The sequence below is a fragment of the Oncorhynchus masou genome, chromosome 24, assembly GCF_036934945.1.
Source record: "Oncorhynchus masou masou isolate Uvic2021 chromosome 24, UVic_Omas_1.1, whole genome shotgun sequence".
Lineage (NCBI taxonomy): Eukaryota > Metazoa > Chordata > Actinopteri > Salmoniformes > Salmonidae > Oncorhynchus > Oncorhynchus masou.
The window spans coordinates 86,508,066-86,530,740 of NC_088235.1; the positions used below are offsets into that span (position 1 = coordinate 86,508,066).

Consider the following 22,675-nt stretch of genomic DNA (forward strand, 5'->3'; position numbering starts at 1 on the left):
TCCTAGTTTATAGGTCCGACAATCACGTGAACGCGGCACATGTTTATACGACGCGTTAGCAAGTCGGTAATGTCAGAGTTTCTTAGGGTGTGTTCGTCAATTCAATCTGGAGTGCCAGTGTGCGCTCTGGTCGTTCGTAAATTCAGAGCATTGTCAGATGGTCCGTTTGTAAATTCAGAGCACACACTGGACGCTCTGGCCAAGGAGTTGGGTTGATCCGAGCGTAAAGACCTCACGGCAGTCAAGCACCCAAGCTAACGTTGGCTAGCTTGCTACCTACTTCCAGACACAAATGATAGAACGCCTCACTCTGACAATTTTACTCGCCCTAGCAGAGCTGGTAAAAGCTGTTTTCATGTTATCCAGAGCGTTGGTGACTGAAACTGTGCTGCAGACAACAATTTAATTATGCTTCTTTGCCGACGTTTACTGACACCGGCCATATTCAACGGGTATTGAGCGTTCGTAGATTCATCAGCTATTCTGCGCTCTTGCACACTCTGACGAGAATGCTCTGAAATCGTAGTAGATAACCAAAGTGAATTTACGAACGCACTCTTCGTTCCGACTCGAACTTGAACGTAGTCTCGTGTTGTGAAATCACGTTTCCACCTCCCGCGAGGTTCTGCGGCACCAGTTTCCTGTAATTATTTTGTCAATGGCGGACAGTCAACGTAACGGACGGGGAATATCAACACTGTAACCCGGGAAAAGACAACCTGAAACGCGGGTGGCTAATTATTAATAGAAGCCTTAAACCAAACTCTCCAATACTGAGGCTTTGATAACAGGCGACAGACTTCTGGAAATAAGTTATATGGTTGATGCTAACAAGCTAGCTGGCTAAAATCTGACAGTAGTTTAGCTACAGTAGCAGCGGCCTGGGGTTTTGTAAAAGTTGGATTTTCTGACCATCAACAAATTAGCTAGCTAGCTAGCATCACTAGCAATGGACATCTAGATCGGAGCGTCACCCGTACCGGTATGTGGCCACGATTGGCGTCTTTTTGAAGTTGTGCGAAATTGTCTTTAAACTAAGCCCCAAACTAACTTTAGCCTTATAGCTAACTACAAAGTTAGCTATTTAGCTAATGTCGATTACCCACAGAAGAACAATCATACTGAAGATAGTTTTATTAATATACATAGATACTAGTAGTCGCTAGCTAGTTTTCAATACAATGTGTGGTGTAAATCCCCCGTCGGCAAATCCTTAGTTACCTAGGTAACTAACGTTAGCTAGCTAACAATTTTACCTAACTAGTTAACTACTGTAGCTAGCTTCACTGCGGAGTCAGCTTTTCTTGATTGATTCAGTCTCTCATCTAGACAACTTGCTAACGTTAGCTACTTGCAAGTGACCGATGTTGTGCTTCAATGTGGACAACTGGACAGTCATGTTTATGTGAATAATTCTATACAAAATGCAGCCTAAGTTGATTTAACTTTTGTGTTGGCAGCCTTACCTTAGTTTTTCTATTAGAGACAGGTAGCTAGCTAGAATAACACACCATTTAAGGAAACGATTTATTGCAGATTTATATTAGTAATGATGAATAATGGCTTTTCAAACGTAAAAACACAAACTGTAGCTAACGTTGTGTGCCCAGTTATTACACTTTTATTACAATGTTGCTGCATTTAAAGTATTTGTTTTTGCCTACAATGCCTGATAATTTGCATTGTATGTAGTGAACGAATTGTTGCTGCAGATCTCATATTTTATTAAACACGTTGATTTGTGGCTGTCACTTTCAGTTGGCAGAGAGACTGTAAAAAGTGGTAGTGTGTATGAGTGTATGGGGAGTAGGCTAGATCTTGAATGTAACCATAGCATTTGCAATAGTCATTCATGCTAGCCTGAACTGACCACCTTCAAGGAAGTGTTATGTGTTGTTTATGAGTAAACTGTCTTGACATGAGAGGAATGCATGAAGTGTGACATATGAGATGCCAGAATGTCCTGTTTTTTTCTCATTTGAACACATCTAGGTAAAGGGACCATTATTGGTTTATTTAACAAAATCTTAACACTGGGAGAGGGACATGCATTGATTGTGTGCAGCCCTATGGGACTCCTAATCACGACCGGATGTGATACTGTCTGGATTCGAATCAGGGACTGTAGTGACGCCTCTTGCACAGAGATGCAGTGCTTTAGACCGCTGTGCCACTCGGGAGCCAAATACATAAACCTTGTTAGTTATTTGCTGTAGGACCGGTTTTAAATGGTAGTGCAACCTCTCTTGAGTTAGCAGTCTGTCATGAAAATCCATTTCCTAGAGAACCATATATATGTATAATTCTTCCTGTTTTGACCCACTGCACATAGAGGTGCTTGTCCCAGTCACTTTGATTATCTGCCTGCCACTATCTTTAATGTTGTGTTTGGCTTCAGTGTTTCTGCTGAGGCAGTTTGTATTCTGTGTACTCTGTTTTCCAAGGTAGATGGCAGCATGAAAGTACTGCTGCTGACATTACATTCCTTTTTCTCATTTACAGCTACTCAGTAAACTGTATTTATTGATCAGATGATTGTCTTGGTGAAGTGTTATCAAGTATATTTCCTTACTTCATTACTGTCCTCTACTATTCCAATTGAAGGTGTGATGTGGAGCTCCAAGCGGAGTGAGCCACACCTGACTCCCCCGGTGCAGCCTACTGGGCAGGACAATGGGAGAGGTCAGCTTCTTAATGTCTCTTATGCTATTATTATCCTTTTTATATCAGTGCAACATCCTACTGTCTGGCACACTGAAGTAATAAGGACTTGGGATACCCCTCCATGTCACCTCAAATGTGTCTATCACAGCAGGTTGGTGTTAGCTTAATTGGGGAGAATGGGCTCGTTTTAATGAATGGAGTTGAATGGTATCAAATACATCAAACACATGGATTCCAGGTGTTTGATGCCGATCCATTTGTTCTGTTCTGGACATTATTATGATCCGTCCTCCCCTCAGCAGCCTTCTGTGGTGTCTATGGGGCTGCAGAGACGTTGTTTACCTTTTTGTGTTGCCTTTTTTCTTTAGTCCCGTGTTTCTTTTCACTGAAATGCCTTTCTCCACTCAGAGCTGTCAGCTGCATGGACAAGTCTGAATCAGACCAAAGCTGCTGTAAGTAACCAATATTTACATTGTCTGATTTTACTGTTTCTCTCTGAGGGGAGACACCCTTAATGTAATGACACATGGCCTGTGGTATTTGTGATGTCTGTCTGGACTCTGAAGTGAGTTTTTGTTCTACATTGTGTATCTGAGGCAGGCGCTCTTGTTTTCCTTGCAGTTGCGGCACATTGAGAACCGCCTGGAGGCAGCTCCTGGCTCTGGGGTTCTGCTCGAATCCATCATGGATACAAAGAAAAGCTCTGGGGGCGCCACAAGGAAAGTCAGCCGCAGGGGTGAGGCACCCAATGGGATAGCTAATCCTTGGAAGCCATGGTTACTATTTATAGAACAAGGTTCTCCCTCGAACTGGACTTGGCAGCAGCAGGCATCATCATTACTTTGCAGATACAAGTGTAATTAATTTTGCATTGCAGGGTTAGTTTGCAGGGATCTAACTCTATCTCTCCTGACTCAGATGGGCGGCGCACAGAGGACTGCTCTCAGGCAGGTGGAACCTCCAAGTCCAGCACAATAAGTCGTCGCAGCCCAGACAAGAGCTCTCGCAGCCCAGACAAGAGCTCCCGCAGCCCCCTGAGGAACACCACACAGGACAGCAATGTCCGTAGGAACAACTGTGTGGAGTTCAAGGAGCCTCTGGCTTCCTATAGGTATGCATTGTTAAAACACTCAGATTTTTATGAGATGTTTTTTTTTTAAGTCAGAAGTGCATTTCCACTGTATTTACTCATGTTTGCTGTGACTGAGTGGAGGTTGTGCTATGATACAGGACAAAAGGTTGTTTTTTCAGTCCCTGTCTGTAATCCTATAAGGCCTGCTGTCAGAGGATGGTTGTTAAGTGGCTACTTTAAAATAGTCCTTTTATACAAATAACCGCCACATCTACATGTGTAAGTCTTTGCACATAAAAGGATGCTATTCAAAGCCATATGATCTTGACACCTCCCACTCGAGTAGCTTGTTTTCTGAGGTTTTTGTAAATAGCAACTAGCCAATTTGTTTCTGCTCTAATCATCCTGCTCCCCCCAGGGAAGCGACTCCACCACCCCTGACCTCCTTCCAGCTGGAGGCCCACAGTCTGCAGTCGGAGGTGGCTAACCCCCCTCCCCCGGACTCCCGTCTCAGCCAGCTGGTCTACCAGAGCGACACCCGAGACCAGCAAACCCGCCGAGACCTAGACAGCACACACTCGTCTGCTCTGGACAGCACCGTGGTGCGCTACCTCAACGACCGGCCCGCTCTGGACGCCCTGCGTCCTCCAAGCCACGCTACTGCAGCCAGAGACCCTCACAGGGAGGAGGGCCCAGAGGACAGGCCCAAAGCACACACCCTGGAGTGCCCGGCACCACCCTCAGCAGAGAACTCTTCGTCCTCCAGTCCTGGCTCAGCCTCCCAGCGGCTGGAAAACTTAAGGCGAAGGCAGCCGGACGACAAACTGGAGAAGCTGAAGGAGCGGATCCGCAGGCAGAGAGAGCACCTGGAGGAGGCTGCAGAGAGAGACGGGTTGCTGGGGTACCTGGATCAGACAGTGGGCATCGCTGGAGCTGTGGAGAAAACCACTGCACCCACGGCTAAAGTGCGCAAAGTGGCAGCCGCACCTCCGGCACCTGTATACAAAGGTAAGGTCCACTGGAGAGATGCAGTTACACTGGATGTAAACATAGCAGTACAAAATGCCTTCAAACCAAATCTTATTTAACCCAATCCCATATCAGGTTTCAGCAGTAGTGAGACAAAGATCCGCACTCCTGATGGGAAAGTGTGGCGAGAGGAGGAGTTCCACAACCTGAGCAGAGAGATCTACAGAGACCTGTCTCGCCAGCTCTCAGGTGGGCACCGAGCAGTAGATGTCAGATCACAGAACACACACTATTATATGCTACATAATAATCCCTGTAGTACAGAGTTGTAGGTTGTGACTCTATGCACTTTTGAGATGAACTGCCAACTCATCGACGTTCAATAGAGTCGATGGGCTGTTGAGATCAAATGGCATCAAATGGACAGTGTAGTTGGTTGTCCGGTTTCATAATAGGCTATAAATGTATCTGACAGTACTGTTTCAAGCTCCTTTGCATAAATGCTGCTCTGCTTTTTCAAACTGCCCTGGAGATTAGATGGTATTAGATACGCACCAGTACTTTCAGGAGGACTGAAACCTATTTGACCTATCCCAATCAACTGTTTCCTTTAAGAAATAATGTTACTGTCCTTTTTGATACGAGGATAATGCTGAGATAGAAATACCACCAAAGCAATCTGAGTGTTCTCTTTTTTTAAATTTAGGAAAACCTCAGCGCAGTCATTAAGTTTTCGCTGCAGCAGACTTTCCTTGCATTTTGCCACAACTGCAGCACGGCTCATTTCCCATAGTTTTGTATGACTACTTGAAGATTTTTCTTCTGTCTCTTTTCTTTGTCCTCTTTGGCTCTCTGCTGATTCCTGGGCTTCCACCCAAGTGTAGGAGCCAAAGCGCTCAGCTTCTTCATTTACACTGACACAGTCCACCAGCTTCCTATTCAATAGCTTTGTTTTGCATTCAGATTTTTTTGTTGGGCTGCTTTTTGTAATTTGATAGTTCCGTTCATTTCCACTCTTTGGTGCTCAGACTGTCATGTCATCTCCTTTCTCCCCATTTTAGGCAGTACCAAGCCCCAGCAGCGGCCCACAGAGAAGGCTAAGGAGAGGAAGCCGTCCAAGCCTGTGAGGAAAGTCCATAAATCAGCTCCTGTTCCTGACCCAAAGACCAAGCCAGGTTGGATCTTTTTCCTCTTTCTCTTTCTTTCTTTCAATCCCCCCCCAGTAGTGCTTACTCATCCTGGGTCTATGAATTCAATAGAAGATGTCAAACTTACTTCAATATTGTGTGTAGGTTAGGTGATAATATTCATTAATGATCATTGTGAAGCCAAGGGGTCTTTCACAAAGGGGAATCCCCCTCAGTAGGAGACTACAAATCACATTTATTTTGGTTCATCAGTTACTGTGCAGTATGCACACTGAACCAGAGCAGGCGTATCACAGTGAATAAATTTGGCAGGCCCGTACCACAGAAAGCCTCTCTTAACTGTGTGCTAGTCAACAGTCCCCTCTGTTTGTGTGGGAGTGCCAGCATTTAGTCTCTTATCTTCAAAGATATGTCCAGAATGTATCGCGTGCTGATTGCAAGCAAGCAGCGGCTTAGAGGCACACTATCTGGAATGCAGATGCTCGCCATACCAGCTCTCACAGCTGAGAACAGACACCCTTTAACAGGGCCCATACCAGTCTCTCAATTTCATTTAAGGGCCTTTATTGGCATGGGAAACCTATGTTTACATTGCCAAAGATAGTGAAATAGATAATAAACAAAAGTGAAATAAAAAATGTACAGTTAACATTACACTCACAAAAGTTCCAAAAGAAAAGACATTTCAAATGTCATTAAGTCTATATACAGTATTGTAATGATGTACAAAAGGGGAAATAAACACACATCTCTCTCTCCTTCCCAGTGCAGTGGAAAGTGAGATGAATGTGGTATAACCTAGTCTTATCCTGTCACCCAGCTATCCTCCCCTTCTATCCTGCTGCTGGCCTCTGCTCCCAGTCCGCTCACTAAAAATAGCCCTCTGAAATCTGTGATCAAGTTCCTTTACAAAACAGAAACAGCTGCTGGTCTTTAAGTTTTCTAAGTTGATTTCAGATGGTGCATAATTGAGCCAAACTCATTAAATTTGATGATGCCGCTCTAAAATAATAAATCTCCAAAGACATTCAAAGTAGAGAGAGAAATCATGTTTTTGTCTCTCTTTTGGGGACATGAAGATCCTTGCACTTCAAAGGGTTTTATGTGATTCATTTAAGTTGTAAATCTTGGCCGTCTGAGAAACAATCCTAACGTAAGTCATTACTGCAGAACTCAACACCTTCTGTGTGTTTTCTTTCCGTCTTCACTGTTGCTGCAGTGATCAGCACCACGTCATGGCGGGAGGGCCAGAAGATGGTGAAGATGGTACTGGGTCCCGCTCCACGTCTGCCTCGAGAGCAAAGGCCAGAGCCCACAGACAGACTGGCCAGGACAGGTGGGATTTGAGACCTGCATACTACCCTCACTCCTCTCTGCTCTGCTTGGCCTTCCTTCCCCTCTTCTCCAACCCCTCCCCTCTCCTCCACCCCCTCTTCGTTCCACCTCGCCTACACCCCTCACCCATCTCGCTCATCCCACCTCCACTACATTTGCAGGCAAATCAAATCTAACTTTATTTGTCAGCACTATGAAAACCAGGCAGCAGTTGGTGGTCTAGCAAAACAAAAATGTGTGACAAAGCAATCGTGTTAGTAGTGGATATTGTTATGATATGTTATATGTGGTGTTCATGTTTTTTAGTGTTGATTTCATGTTAAAAGGCATACAGTGCCCTGCGACAGACAGTCGACATGGCTAAAGGAATATCAATAAATAAAGGGGTTGTCTTCTCTTCCAGCACACAGGCACATTAGCAAACATTGGCTGTCAGTGACCGGAATTAATTACGATTGACTCGCCGTTTCTGACTGACTGCACAATTCAGCACAGTCTGGTTTCCAGTGGTTGTCCCTGTGCTAGACTCAAATACACAGGGGGGAATTGGAGTGAGGCATAAAGGGTTGTACTGCCACTATTCTAAGACAATAACAGATCAGCCAGGTCTGAGTTCACATAACGTATCATACAGCTAATGCATCTAGCCATGTCTACTTCTTATCCGTGTTCATAAACATTAACTAGTCACAAGTTGCTACTACTGGAATTGGGATAATTTGCTAAAATCTTTTGACTTGAGGACTACAATAAAAACAGTTGCTAAATGGAATCAGAGTTGAATGTAAAGGATTTCAGCCTTGGCATTCTAAACATTCTCATTTTGTAAGCTAGCTAACGTTAGCATAACAAACTAGCTTCTTCTGTGCACATTAAGTGTCTGTTGTTATTTAAAGAAGTACCCGTGAAAGTGTTTATGGTTGAACTTTGAAGTTTTCCTTATAAAACGTATTGCTCAAAACTTTCAGAAAAAATGGAGATGTGACTAAAGGCCTAAAAAACAAAACAATGCTGTTAAAAATGTTAACTTTGACAGCCCTAATGGCGACCAATATTTCCCACCTAATCATTTACTCAAAGCATTTTCCTTTCCATTAACAATAATATCAGTCACCAATCAGTACCCTTTGTGTCTTCACAAATCTTTTCCAGGACCCCTTCCCCGGTCAAATTCAGACCACCGTCCGGAGCTGAAGCATCGGTCCAGACCCAGCAGCCGAGACAGGACCACCCATCCTAACCTTCAGTCTGCAGGCCCAGCCAAGGACAGGGCCCCCAACACAGACGACCTCTCTGCAGATATCCGGGGCATCCTGGATGACCTGCAGCTGAAGAGCAGAGCAGAGGAGCGAGGTCCAGCGGATCCCAGGAGAGGTTCAGAGTCCAGGGCCAGAACCACAGCATGGACGACTGGTGGCTCCTCCTTATGGGGCTCCCGAAGTGCCAGCCCTGCCAAGCGCAACAAGCCGGAGCCCTCAGAACCAGCGCCCAGGAAGAGGCACTACGACTCCGACTCAGTGCGCCAGTACATCGCCCGGCAACAGGAGGAGCGCAAGAGACGTCAGGTGGAGGAGCGGAGGGCCCAGAGGGAGGAGGCGGAGAGGAAGAGCCAACGTCTGCAGGAGCTGTACAGGAAGCAGAGAGAGGGGGTAGCCAATAAGGGCCCTGCACTACCGGAAAGCCCAGTACAGAAACGCCTGCAGGAGACCTACACCAAACTACTTCTGGAACAGGCTCAGCTAGGAGACGAACCTCTGCCTTCCCAGACACAGCCAGCATCTGCCACAGTCAATTACCAGGTAAAGGCATATTTAGTTGTAATGGGGATGAAGCCCTCACCGCCCCCTTACTCGCATGGCATGCTTTAGTGAAAATGGGGATGGCATGGCCGGTGTGTCAAATGCAATTCATAGCTGCTCTTGTTATGTAAAGGGACCAATATGTGAAATAGTAACATGTAGAATTACCCTCAGTTTAACTCCTCAAGTTGCCTGTAGGAAATGACACCTCTCATGTGGTGAGTGGAACTAGCTATGAGTTATTTGTTTGGTGTGTTCCCGTATAGCAGAAGTCCCTGTACCAGCCATCCGGGGAGTCGGACAAGGAGAACAAGAGACAGGAGAGACCCCAGAGTGCCTCCTCCAGCAGTGACCTGTCTCTTTCTGAGCCCCCGCCCCCTCCACTCTCAAGGTCATTATATATGTAACCTTTTCCACGAGCACTGGCTAGTGTAGAGGCCCAAAAACAAAGCACAGAACCATAGTACTTCCTCATAGCGAAGCAACAGAGCCAATAAGGAATTGTTTGTTTCTAAACTGTCTGTTTCCATGGGCACTCCTAGCAGCATTTCAAAACATGGTGGCGTATGCTCGGTTAACCTTAAAACAGGGAATTTCCAGTGCTATTTTAGATTCAACAGTTGCATCAGATGACTCTCTGTGTAAATGTATGTCTGGTCCTTGTGTGGGGTAAACATTACGGTATGTAATCTGCATAATGTTCATACGCTCTTGAATTGCTATGCAGTTCTTGGAATTTTGTTGACTTGATCCTCGGCCCTGAACATGTTTGCTTGTATAGTGAACACACAGGTTGTTCTCAGAAGCTCATGGGTTAGACTGTACAAACCACATATTTTAATGGCTGCATGCATATTTAGATGTCTTAAATTCTTGTAAACCTTTGACATAGCCTATAGAGAGTATTGAGTACTAAAATGCATTGAGTCCATATACTAAAGGACTTTGAGTCCATAAAACAATATTTCCAGTGTTTCCAAGCCCTTTTTTTCAATACACTTTTAAAAAGTGTAGTATATTTGAATACTAATCCTCCGCTCTCTTCTTCCTGTAGGAATGAGTTGGGCTTGGGAGTTCCATCGTGGCTGCAGCCAGACCGCCTGAGTTCTGCAGTCAGACCCTCCACCGCTCTGGCTCCACCCACAGACCAGCTCTTCTCTCCACTCTTAGGCCCGGAAACAGCAGGAAGCTCTGGTGGGAGGGGAACCAACCCCCCAGCAAGGCCCCAGCACTCCACTCTCAATGGAGCTGGCAACAAGACCAAGATGAACCGCATTGAGGCCCTGAAAGCCACCGCTGCGTCCCTGTCCACTCGCATAGAGAGTGAAGCGAGGAAACTGGCTGGCGCAGGGATCAACTATAGCTGTGCATGGGACATGGACGTGACTGGTCTGACCCCTCTGGATGATGGCCACTGGGCCAAGCCTGTGAGCCCACCGGTCAGAGAGAGAGCTGATGCTGCTGACGAGCTGTCCATGAGGATCCAGAGGCTGCTGAGTGCTGGCCAGAGCACATATAACGGAGCACTCCCAGGGGTGGGCAACCTGCACAGCTTCAGAGAGCAGAGAGAAAGGACCTCTGCTCCAGGCAGCAGGCCCCAGACAGCCCCAGGCCTTGGCTCCCATAAGGAGCCAGAGGAGGAGAAGGGAGGGAAGACCATCACCCATGACTCCAGTGGTGAATCCATCAGTGAGGGCCCACTGCTGAGCGAATGCAGCCTGTCGGAGGGCGACGGGAGCCCCCTCACCAACATAAAGGGGGTCCCAAAACCGGCAGAGCGTCTTGGGGCTCTGGACTTCTGTGCCGGCCAGCGAGAGGGCTTCCAGCCCATCTCTCACTTCCAGAGAGAGGCAGAGAAGTACCCGGGGCTCAGCCCCCTCTCTCAGCAACAGGACAGCAGCCGTGGCCCTTGGGAGGAACTGGCCAAGGGAAGCCCTCATAGTGTCATCAACATCTTCACCAAGAACCACCTGCTCAACCACACCAAAGGTTAGCCAACACCTTTACACACCCAACCATATCCTTAGTGTTTTGAATGAAGAATGAACTTTTAAACAATAATCTGTTCCTCTGGCTTCCCCCTGCAGTTGGAGGAGAGGAGCGAGCAGACCGGCGTTCCCCTCCTGTGCATTGTGGCCTGTCTGCAGCCAGCTTAGTGGATGGGGCACCAATGTATGAGGATGACTTTGTGTCATCCCGTAGCAGCGGCGGCAGCAGCCAATATAAGAAAAGATACAACGGACGCAGGTAAGGAGGGTTTCTACCACTGTCACGTGACAGGGTGCTGCTATCTGAATACTGCTCTCATGCAATAAAAACATCATTTTGAAAAAACTGTAGAAATGACAGGATTAACCACAAGGTGGCACTCATGTCACATGGCTGACAGAGAAGCCTGGCAAGGAGTTTTGAAGTTGTCTTAGTAGTCTTTTTGTGGTTGTTAGATGCACATGATGTGGGACTTGAACCATCTTTTCTCAACGTCTCATTGCAGTGTCACGAGTGGGAACAGTCACTATGATGAGTTGATGAGTCGCAGGTCCCCTTATGACACCAGGACTGTAGTAGACCTGCCATCCCATCACTCCGCAGGCTCCACACCAGTATCTTCACCTCACTCAAAGGGCTCTGTGAAAAGGGGTGAGATTTTCACCATAAAATAACAACTTTCCCTGAAATTATGCTATCAAGTGACCATTTCTTACCAGTGAAAGTGTCTCTGCTCTAAAGAGTTTTTTTCCCTTTCTTTAGGCTCTGCTTCAGACAAGAGTGATGCCACTCTGGTGGAGGAGCAGAGGAGCCCCTGCTACCCGGGCTTGGAGGCCCTGACTAGAGACTCCAGATGGGGAGGCTCAGTTTCCGAGAGAAGCTCTGTCCACAACCTGGTGAAGAGCGCCTACTCTGACTGTACACTAGGTGGCGCATCGGGCGACACACTCCGCAGGTAAATGGCCTCAGCCAAGCCCAAAACTCTTCTGATGGGCTTAGAGGGATTCCCAGGAGCTTGAATATCTTCCTTGACCTTCAGTTATTATTGGTATTTCTGAGCACATTTGAGTGGGGATATTATTTTTTAAGGCATACAGTTGAAATCAGAAGTTTACATACACCTTAGCCAAATACATTTAAACTGTTTTTCACAATTCCTGACATTTAATCCTTGTAAAAATTCCCTCTCTTAGGTCAGTAAGAATCACCACTTTATTTTAAGAATGTGACATTTCAGAATAATAGTAGAGTGATTTATTTCAGCTTTTATTCCTTTCATCACATTCCCAGTGGATCAGAAGTTTACATACACTCAATTAGTATTTGGTAGCATTGCCTTTAAATTGTTTAACTTGGGTCAAACGTTTCGGGTAGCCTTCCACAAGCTTCCCACAATAAGTTGGGTGAAATTTGGTCCGTTCCTCCTGATAGAGTTGGTGTAACTGAGTCAGGTTTGTAGGCCTCCTTGCATGCACACGCTTTTTCAGTTTTCTATGGGATTGAGGTCAGGGCTTTGTGATGGCCACTCCAATACCTTGACTTTGTTTTCCTTAAGCCATATTGCCACAACTTTGGAAGTATGCTTGGGGTCATTGTCCATTTGGAAGACCCATTTGCGACCAAGCTTTAACTTCCTGACTGATGTCTTGAGATGTTGCTTTAATATATCCACATAATTTTCCTACCTCATGATGCCATCTATTTTGTGAAGTGCACCAGTCCCTCCTGCAGCAAAGCATCCCCACAACATGATGCTGCCACCCCGGTGCTTCACAGTTGGGATGTTGTTCTTCGGCTTGCAAGCCACCTCCTTTTTCCTCCAAACATAACGATGGTAATTATGGCCAAACAGTTCTATTTTTGTTTCATCAGACCAGAGAACATTTCTCCAAAAAGTTCCATCTTTATCCCCATGTGCAGTTGCAAACCGAAGTCTGGCTTTTTTATGGCGGTTTTAGAACAGTGGCTTCTTCGTTGCTGAGCGGCCTTTCACATTAGGTCGATATAGGACTCGTTTTACTGTGGATAAAGATACTTTTCTACCTGTTTCCTCCAGCATCTTCACAAGGTCCTTTGCTGTTCTGGGATTGATTTGCACTTTTCGCACAAAAGTATGTTCATCTCTAGGAGACAGAACGCGTCTCTTTCCTGAGCGGTATGACGGCTGCATGGTCCCATGGTGTTTATACTTGCGTACTATTGTTTGTACAGATGAACATGGTACCTTCAGGCTTTTGGAAATCGCTTCCAAGGATGAACCAGACTTGTGGAGGTCTACACTTTTGTTTTTCTAAGGTCTTGGTTGATTTCTTTTGATTTTCCCATGATGTCAAGCAAAGAGGCATTTATTTTGAAGGTAGGCCTTGAAATACATCCACAGGTACACCTCCAATTGACTCAAATTGTCAATTAGCTTCTAAAGCCATGACATCATTTTCTGGAATTTTCCAAGCTGTTTAAAGGCACAGTCAACTTAGTGTATGTAAACTTCTGACCCACTGGAATTGTGATACAGTGAATTATAAGTGAAATAATCTGTCTGTAAACAATTGTTGGAAAAATTACTTGTGTCATGCACAAAGTAGATGTCCTAACCGACTTGCCAAGACTATAGTTTGTTAACAAAAAAATTTGTGGTGTGGTTGAAAAACAGGTTTTAATGATTCTAATCTAAGTGTATGTAAACTTCTGACTTCAACTGTATATGATCCAGTTTTTTTTTTTTGATCCTGTTTTTTTCTGGATCAAATAGATTAGAGACTTGGGTGGTGGGTGTGGCAATGGGCACGGTCTGCCATCTGCACAGCTGGAGTTTAGAGACATTTTTAGACACTTTAAGAGGCCCCCTCATCTTGATGATCGAGAGACATTTTTATAATTAAGCTAATTTTCTGCAATTCTACAAATGTTTCCCATGGATCTGTGAGAAAGTGTGCCAATTTTTAAAGCTAATTTCCTAGTTCTATGCATTTTGCTATTGCCAATGCTGTTATTTTGCTCGAACATAATACAATCAATACTGCTAGATTCTTTGTAAATTTTCAATTCTCCGTGACTGTCTAGCTTTTATTTTGTTGATTGTTAGTTCTCAAAGATTATATTATAAAAGCAATATCTATAGGTCCCTCATCTTTTTTACGTACTTTATGTCTGCCCCCCCCCACAAGGATTTCAATGGCAGAAAAGTCCCTGTTGGTTTCACTGTGCAGTCTCACTTCAGGGAGAGTAATGATTAAGTGAACCCCGGCGTCCAAAGACCAACGCTGTACCCCATGCTATTTACACAGTTCAAATGACGAGAGAATATTGAAGTGAGGTTGGGACACCACATCAGCCACAGTGTTCTCTCGACAAAGTATCTCTCCGCCAACATAAAGATGAATCTTAAAACCTCTGTCAGGCCTGAGCAGTGAATATCGTCTTTTCAGTTCATTACCACATGGGGCACCCCTGTTGTTCCACTCACTCATTGATTGTCCTTTGCTAACTCAACACTTTGGAATGCTTATTTTGCTTAGGCTATATAAGCTCAGCAAAAAAAGAACCGTCCTCTCACGGTCCACTGTTTATTTTCAGCAAACGTAACGTGTAAATATTTGTATGAGCATAACAAGATTCAAGAAGACATAAACTGAACAAGTAACAGAAATTGAATAATGTATCCCTGAACATAGGGGGGGTAAAAATCAAAAGTAACAGTCAGTATCTGGTATGGCCACCAGCTGCATTAAGTACTGCAGTGCATCTCCTCATGGACTGCACAAGATTTGCCAGTTCTTGCTGTGAGATGTTACCCCACTCTTCCACCAAGGCACCTGAAAGTTCCCAGACATTTCTGGGGGGAATGGCCCTAGCCCTCACCCTCTGATCCAACAGGTCCCAGACATGCTCAATGGAATTGAGATCCGGGCTCTTCGCTGGCCATGGCAGAACACTGACATTCCTGTCTTGCAGGAAATCACGCGCAGTATGGCTGGTGGCATTGTCATGCTGGAGGGTCATGTCAGGATGAGCCTGCAGGAAGGGTACCACATGAGGGAGGAGGATGTCTTCCCTGTAACGCACAGCATTGAGATTGCCTGCAATGACAACAAGCTCAGTCTGATGATGCTGTGACACACCGCCCCAGACCATGACGGACCCTCCACCTCCAAATCGATCCCGCTCCAGAGTACAGGCCGCAGTGTAATGCTCATTCCGTCGATGATCAACACGAATCCGACCATCACCCATGGTGAGACAAAACCGTGACTCGTCAGTGAAGAGCACTTTTTACCAGTCCTGTCTGGTCCAGCTGCGGTGGGTTTGTGGCCATAGGCGACATTGCCGGTAATGTCTTGTGAGGACCTGCCTTACCACAGGCTTACAAGCCCCACTCCAGCCTCTCTCAGCCTATTGTGGACAGTCTGAGCACTGATGGAGGGATTGTGTGTTCCTGGTGTAACTCGGGCTGTTGTTGTTGCCATCCATTACTTGTCCCGCAGGTGTGATGTTCGGATGTACTGATCCTGTGCAGGTGTTGTTACACATAGTTTGTCACTGCGAGGACGATCAGCTGTCCGTCCTGTCTCCCTGTAGCACTGTCTTAGGCGTCTCACAGTACGGACATTGCAATTTATTGCCCTGGCCACATCTGCAGTCCTCATGCCTCCTTGCAGCATGCCTAAGGCACGTTCACGCAGATGAGCAGGGACCCTGGCATCTTTCTTTTGGTATTTTTCAGAGTCAGTAGAAAAGCCTCTTCAGTGTCCTAAGTTTTTGTAACTATGGCCTTAATTGCCTACTGTCTGTAAGCTGTTAGTGTCTTAACGACCGTTCCACAGGTGCGTGTTCATTAATTGATTATGGTTCATTGAACAAGCATGGGAAAACAGTGTTTAAAACCTTTACAATGAAGATCTGTGAAATAATTTGTAAAAATCTGAATAATCTTTGAAAGACAGGGTTCTGAAAAAGGGACGTTTCTTTTTTTGCTGAGTTTATTTGGCCATAGAGGCTAAACACTAATAATTCAAATGTGTTTAGGAGCTGTAGTTCGTGGTGCTCGGGAAAGTAGTGTTGTTGCTCCGGTTGTGGCTGAAGGGTCTGCAGCAGCCAACCTCATGCCGTTGACAGGGGGGGGGGGGGGCTAGCTGACACTGACTCTTGTTTGGGCTGCACGGTGGTCAAATCTCCCCACTGCAAAATGGGCACGTCGCCAGGCAGAGTTCTCTCCTGTAACATTTGAGCATCCTCAGTGACATTTAAAAAAATATATCAGATTCCCTCCATGCTGTTCTGTCTGTGTGATTTGATAACATTCAGAATCCAGTCCTTGATGCTACAGTTGTTCTCTGGTAAGGTAAAGCACTGGGTGCGTCAGGCAGGTAGGGCATCAGAGAGGCACCACTGTCCACTACAGTGTCTACTGTTTCCAGCTCGGAAGCCGAAGCATATATCATCATGGATTAGACATCGTTGCCTGTTCCACTGGTTCAAAGCAGCACAATATGGTCATTGATACCGTTCTTTCAGCATAACATACTTCGAATGGCTTTCCTGGGGCCCCCTTTCCTTGATTCTGTTAGTCCCTGGTTCCCATTTCACTTTGTTACAGTGCTCTGTATAGCACACATACCTGAAGTCAAACTGAGTGGGAAAAGTTATGTTAATGTTTTTTTTGTACTTTTTTCAAACAAATCCTTATTTAAAGCCTTAAATTGACAATTAGAAATGGGACATGACATTTATTTTCAGAAAGCATGCATATGAATACATTCGTTTTTTTCTTGTTTCCAGTTTGGGCTTGGACAATAAGAAATCCACCAGAAGCCCTGGCCTGTCTCCAGCTGGCTCTCCTACAGGCTCTGGTTCTCCTCGTGTGTCTCCAAGCAGCGCCTCCCTAGCCAGGGCAGACACCCTGGACCTGGGGTCCGGCTCTCCTCACTCCTCAGCCCGCCCCAGCTCATCCTCATCCCTGTCGTCTTCAGCCAGAGCAGAGCCCAAGGCTTCAGGTATACCACCTAGAAATACCCTCTCAGCAGTTTAAATACATACCAGTATTGCCTATCTACAGTGCCTTCGGAAAGTATTCATACCCCTTGACTTATTCCACATTGTGTTGCGTTATAGCCCGAATTGAAATCGGATTAAATAAATACAAAATCTCACCTATCTATACACAATACCCCATAATGACAAAGTAAAAACATGTTTTTAGATTTCAAATTAGCTGAAAATCAAATAGAGATGTCTAATTTGCATATCTATTCACTCCCCTGAGTCAATACATTTTAGAATCACCTTTGGAAGTGATTACAGCTAAGAGTCTATCTGGGTAAGACTCTAAGATCTTTGCAAACCTGGTATGTACAATATTTTTACATTCTTTTTTTTAATTCTTCAAGCTCTGTCAAGTTGGTTGTTGATCATTGCTAGACAGCCATTTTCAAGTCATAGATGTTCAAACAGGTTTAAGTCAAAACTGTTTTCTTGGTAAGCAACTCCAGTGCATATTTGGCCTGGTGTTTTAGGTAATTGTCCGGCTGAAAGGGGAATTTGTCTCCCAGTGTCTGTTGGAAAGCACACTGAACCAGGTTTTCCTCTACGATTTTGCCTGTGCCCATCTCTATTCCATTTATTTGTATCCTTAAAAACTCCCTAGTTCTTGCCTGAAACAGCCACCACCTTGCTTGAAAATATTAAGAGTGGTAGTGGTGTTTTGATATTTCTTTGTCACATTATTTGCAGTTTTACTTTGGTGCCTTATTGCAAACAGGATGCGTGTTTTGGAATATTTTTATTCTGTTCAGGCTTCCTTTTCACTCTGTCATTTAGGTTTGTGTTGTGGATTAATGTTGTTGATCCATCCTTAGTTTTCTCCTAGCACAGCCATTAAACTCTGCAACTGTTTTCAAGTCACCATTGGCATCATGGTTAAATTTTCTACATTTTACATTTCCGTATTTTAGCGGATGCTCTAATCCAGAGCGATTTACAGAAGCAATTAGTGTAAAGTGCCTTGCTCAATGACACAGTGACAAATTTTTCACCTCATTAGTTCGGGGACTTGACGCAGCGACCTTTCAGTTACTGGCACAACACTCTTAACCGCTAGGCTACCTGATGGTTTCCTTCCTCTCCGGCAACTGAGTTAGCAAGGATGCCTGTATCTTTGTAGTGACTTGGTATATTGATACACCATCCAAAGTGTAATTAATAACTTCACCGTGCTCAAAGGGATATTCAATGTTTGCTTTTTTTTTTTTATGTATTTGTGAGACATGGAAAACCTGTCTCACAAATCTGTGTTTGAAATTAACTGCTCGATTGAGTGACCTTACAATTATCTGTATGTGTGGGGTACAGAGATGAGGTAGTTATCATAAAATAATGTTTAACACTATTATTACACACAGAGTCCATGACAATTGTGACTTGTTAAGCACATGTAGGCTTGCCATAACAAAGTGGTTGTATACTTGACTCAAGACATTTTAGCTTTTCATTTTTTATTAATTTGTAAATATTTCAGAAAATATAATTCCACTTTGACAGTATTTAAATTCCGGCTGTAACACAACAAAATGTTCGGAAGGTCTAGGGGTGTGAATACTTTCTGAAGGCACTGTACTATCCATGTCTTAACTCTCCCTCTCTTTGTTTCTATCCGTCTCTTTATTGTCCAGGTGATCTCCACTACACCCCAGGGGTGTTGCAGCAGCGTATGTCTGCAGAACTCAATTACCTGGAATCTATAGAGGAGTCAGTGCGTCAGCTGGGTGACGTGGAGAGGCTGAGGGGCGTGTCTCTGGCTCAGCATGAAAGTGTCTCGCTCGCCCAAATACTCAAGGTGATAGATGCTAACCCACCAATCAGAACACCTGAAGATTGCTAACAATATGTTTAAATGCTTAGTATAGTGCTGCTGCACTTTTGAAACATTACTTTCGGCACTTTTGGCCTGTTCGTTATGTTCTGGTAGTTTTCATTCGCCTTTTCCCATAGGTCCTGACCTTTGACCTCTAACCTTTCAGGCGCAGCAGCAGCGGCACGAGCGTGACCTTTATGAGCTGAAGGTGAAGGCAGAGCAGGAGGCACTGGAGACCCAACGTCAGCTGGAGGAGACACGGCAGAAAGCAGCCAGGGTACTGTACACACAGCACTAGCATTTAGAACGAGCAACTCTGCACAATACAGAAAGGAATTACCTAGAGGTAGAACCATGCCCCAACTTGGTAGATTGTTGATACTCTCAAGGAAGGCTTCATATTTGCAAAACACCTTTAATATTTATAGAACGCAATCTTACTTCACTGCATTTGTTGTGAGATGAGAGCTATTTTATTAGACGTGTGTAGACCGTGTAGTGTGATTCACTAACTGAACTGTGTGTGTGTGTGTGTGTGTGTGTGTGTGTGTGTGTCATTGCAGGCTCACGTGGAGCTGCAGGAGAACATGGCTCAGACCCAGCAGCAGTCTCTGGGAGGCATGCAGGAGGCCACCACTAAGATGATCAGCCAACAGGCTGAGTCTGTACGCTATACGGCCGAAGCTGCCCGCCAGATCAAAGAGGTGAGAACACTCCCTCTCCGCTCTTTTCTCTACAGCCAGTCACTGGCGTTGGTTTTTGTTTGTTTCCTCACTTTGTTTGTTTCCTCAATGTTGTATTGAAATGAGGAAAATATTACAAATATGCAAATAATTACTGTCTACTTTAGGTTGGGTTAAGTCTGCTTTTCAGTTGATACAAGTTGCTCTCTCTCCCAGATGACCGATCTGGCACGTTCTCAGATTGCTGGAGCCATAGGTGTCCCTGCTGCTGCTCCCATCACCACCCTGTTTGACCAGCAGAGGCAGCATCACCAGAGCTTCATGAAGCAGCTCCAGTCCCGCACTGACACAGAGAGCTCCAGGAGTGAGGTGTCTGCTGCCTGGACCAGGACTGAGGATCCCCTATCCTCCCTGGACAGCCGCTCTGACTCCATCCCCTCCAGGAGACCCACCCTCAGGTACTGGGTCTTTCACACACTTGAGCCTCACAGACACCAGGGGTCTTTCCTTGTTAGCTCACTTGACTTGGTCAGGAAAAACTTGGTCCCATTTATAGGCATTACCTTGACTCAATACTCAATTGTTTTTCTATCTCCCCTGTCCCCTCTGCCTTGCTCTCCTCCCCAGTGGTGGAGAGAGTAGCAGCCACATGAGTCCCTCCCTGGCCTCATCTGACAAGAGGGAGAGGAGGAAGGCTGAGACGGGTAACAGCTCAGTGGAGGAGGAGGCCCATACAGCAGCCGATGACTCCATCCCCAGTGACAGCGTGCAGTCCCTACTGGATGAGAAAGGTAAGGCCTGGGCTCATAGCACGCATTGTGGGATCTGGAGATGGACCATTATCAAGCAGGCAGTGTATAACCATAATTTATTATACATAAACAGTGGGGCAAAAAAGTATTTAGTCAGCCACCAATTGTGCAAGTTCTCCCACTTAAAAAGATGAGAGGCCTATAATTTTCATCATCGGTACACTTCAACTATGACAGACAAAATTAGAAAAAAAATCCAGAAAATCACATTGTAGGATTTTTAATGAATTTATTTGCAAATTATGGTGGAAAATAAATATTTGGTCAATAACAAAAGTTTATCTCAATACTTTGTTATATACCCTTTGTTGGCAATGACAGAGGTCAACGTTTTCTGGAAGTCTTCACAAGGTTTTCACACACAGTTGCTGGTATTTTGGCCCATTCCTCCATGCAGATCTCCTCTAGAGCAGTGATGTTTTGGGGCTGTTGCTGGGCAACACGGACTTTCAACTCCCTCCAAAGATTTTCTATGGGGTTGAGATCTGGAGACTGGCTAGGCCACTCCAGGACTTTGAAATGCTTCTTACGAAGCCACTCCTTCGTTGCCCGGGTGGTGTGTTTGGGATCATTGTCATGCTGAAAGACCCAGCCATGTTTCATCTTCAATGCCCTTGCTGATGGAAGGAGGTTTTCACTCAAAATCTCATAATACATGGCCCCATTCATTCTTTCCTTTACACGGATCAGTCGTCCTGGTCCCTTTGCAGAAAAACAGCCCCAAAGCATGATGCTTCCACCCCCATGCTTCACAGTAGGTATGGTGTTCTTTGGATGCAACTCAGCATTCTTTGTCCTCCAAACACGACGAGTTGAGTTTTTACCAAAAAGTTATATTTTGGTTTCATCTGACCATATGACATTCTCCCAATCTTCTTCTGGATCATCCATATGCTCTTTAGCAAACTTCCCACGGGCCTGGACATGTACTGGCTTAAGCAGGGGGACACGTCTGGCAGGATTTGAGTCCCTGGCGGCGTAGTGTGTTACTGATGGTAGGCTTTGTTACTTTGGTCCCAGCTCTCTGCAGGTCATTCACTAGGTCCCCCCGTGTGGTTCTGGGATTTTTGCTCACCGTTCTTGTGATCATTTTGACCCCACGGGGTGAGATCTTGCGTGGAGTCTTCCATTTCCTAATAATTGCTCCCACAGTTGATTTCTTCAAACCAAGCTGCTTACCTATTGCAGATTCAGTCTTCCCAGCCTGGTGCAGGTCTACAATTTTGTTTCTGGTGTCCTTTGACAGCTCTTAGGTCTTGGCCATAGTGGAGTTTGGAGTGTGACTGTTTGAGGTTGTGGACAGGTGTCTTTTATACTGATAACAAGTTCAAACAGGTGCCAGAGGAGGACAGAGGAGCCTCTTAAAGTAGAAGTCTGGCTCTCACAGATCTGTGAGAGCCAGAAATCTTGCTTGTTTGTAGGTGACCAAATACTTATTTTCCACCATAATTTGCAAATAAATTCATTAAAAATCCTACAATGTGATTTCCTGGATTTTTTTTCTCATTTTGACTGTCATAGTTGAAGTGAACCTGTGAAAATTACAGGCCTCATCTTTTTAAGTGGGAGAACTTGCACAATTGGTGGCTGACAAAATACTTTTTTGCCCACTGTACTCCCATCCATATTTATTTGGACAGTGAAGCTAAATATTTGATTTTGGTTGTATACTCCAGCGTTTTAGATTTGAGAGAGAATGTTTCATATTAAGCGATAGTATAGAATGTCAGCTTTATTTGAAGGTGTATTTATACATATCAGTTTTACCATTTTAGAAATGAAATAACTTTATGTATCCTGTCCCCCCCGTTTGAAGTAGTCGTAAGTATAGTTTATTAAAGTAGTCATAAGTTTTGTGTTTGGTCGACCCAATGCATAAATTGCTTTCATTTCTAAACAGTAAAACAGATAAATAAAAGGTGACGTTCTGTCCTGTAACCTCATATAAAGCCAAATATAACATAGCTTCACTTTCCAAATATGTATGGAGGAGAGAGTAAACAACCTGGAGTCTCTTAGAAAGTTATCTATGTTTCCTCTCTCCAATCTGTCCCCATACAGACAGCACCTCAGTTGCTACAGAGTACTCTCTGAAGTTTGATGAGTCCATGACGGAAGATGAGATTGAGGAACGTTCGTTCCGCTCTCTGCTTCCCTCTGAGTCCCACCGGCGGGGAGCGGTGGAGAAGAGAGGTCCCCGTGAGGACTCAGACAACCAACCCAGTCAGGAGAAGACCACAGAACAGGACAGCTCCAGGGTTAGTATGCCACCTCATCTCAATAGTTGTAATTCTGGCAAAATAGCAAGGCTACTCAAATAATGATTGGCCTCCACAGTACTGAAGTCCTAGCACT

The 22,675-nt window shown here is 45.0% G+C and overlaps 1 protein-coding gene across 3 annotated transcripts in view; it reads left to right on the forward strand.

The window, feature by feature from the left end:
- Window positions 1-349: 349 nt before the first annotated feature.
- Window positions 350-22,675, forward strand: part of cep350 (centrosomal protein 350) — a 39,571-nt gene continuing 17,245 nt past the window's right edge. Inside the window, exons 1-22 of one of the 3 annotated variants that reach the window (XM_064935406.1) lie at window positions 350-982; window positions 2,605-2,682; window positions 3,073-3,116; window positions 3,286-3,400; window positions 3,583-3,775; window positions 4,155-4,744; window positions 4,841-4,954; window positions 5,767-5,880; window positions 7,073-7,189; window positions 8,341-8,987; window positions 9,254-9,378; window positions 10,042-10,976; window positions 11,075-11,234; window positions 11,482-11,627; window positions 11,739-11,931; window positions 16,755-16,969; window positions 18,644-18,807; window positions 18,992-19,102; window positions 19,389-19,529; window positions 19,725-19,966; window positions 20,136-20,299; window positions 22,382-22,578. In XM_064935406.1, the coding sequence (XP_064791478.1) occupies window positions 2,610-2,682; window positions 3,073-3,116; window positions 3,286-3,400; window positions 3,583-3,775; window positions 4,155-4,744; window positions 4,841-4,954; window positions 5,767-5,880; window positions 7,073-7,189; window positions 8,341-8,987; window positions 9,254-9,378; window positions 10,042-10,976; window positions 11,075-11,234; window positions 11,482-11,627; window positions 11,739-11,931; window positions 16,755-16,969; window positions 18,644-18,807; window positions 18,992-19,102; window positions 19,389-19,529; window positions 19,725-19,966; window positions 20,136-20,299; window positions 22,382-22,578 (4,800 nt within the window). In that variant the 5' untranslated portion in view covers window positions 350-982; window positions 2,605-2,609. The remainder of the gene's footprint in view (window positions 983-2,604; window positions 2,683-3,072; window positions 3,117-3,285; window positions 3,401-3,582; window positions 3,776-4,154; window positions 4,745-4,840; window positions 4,955-5,766; window positions 5,881-7,072; window positions 7,190-8,340; window positions 8,988-9,253; window positions 9,379-10,041; window positions 10,977-11,074; window positions 11,235-11,481; window positions 11,628-11,738; window positions 11,932-16,754; window positions 16,970-18,643; window positions 18,808-18,991; window positions 19,103-19,388; window positions 19,530-19,724; window positions 19,967-20,135; window positions 20,300-22,381; window positions 22,579-22,675) is intronic. The other 2 variants (XM_064935407.1, XM_064935405.1) reach the window with 2 other exon arrangements.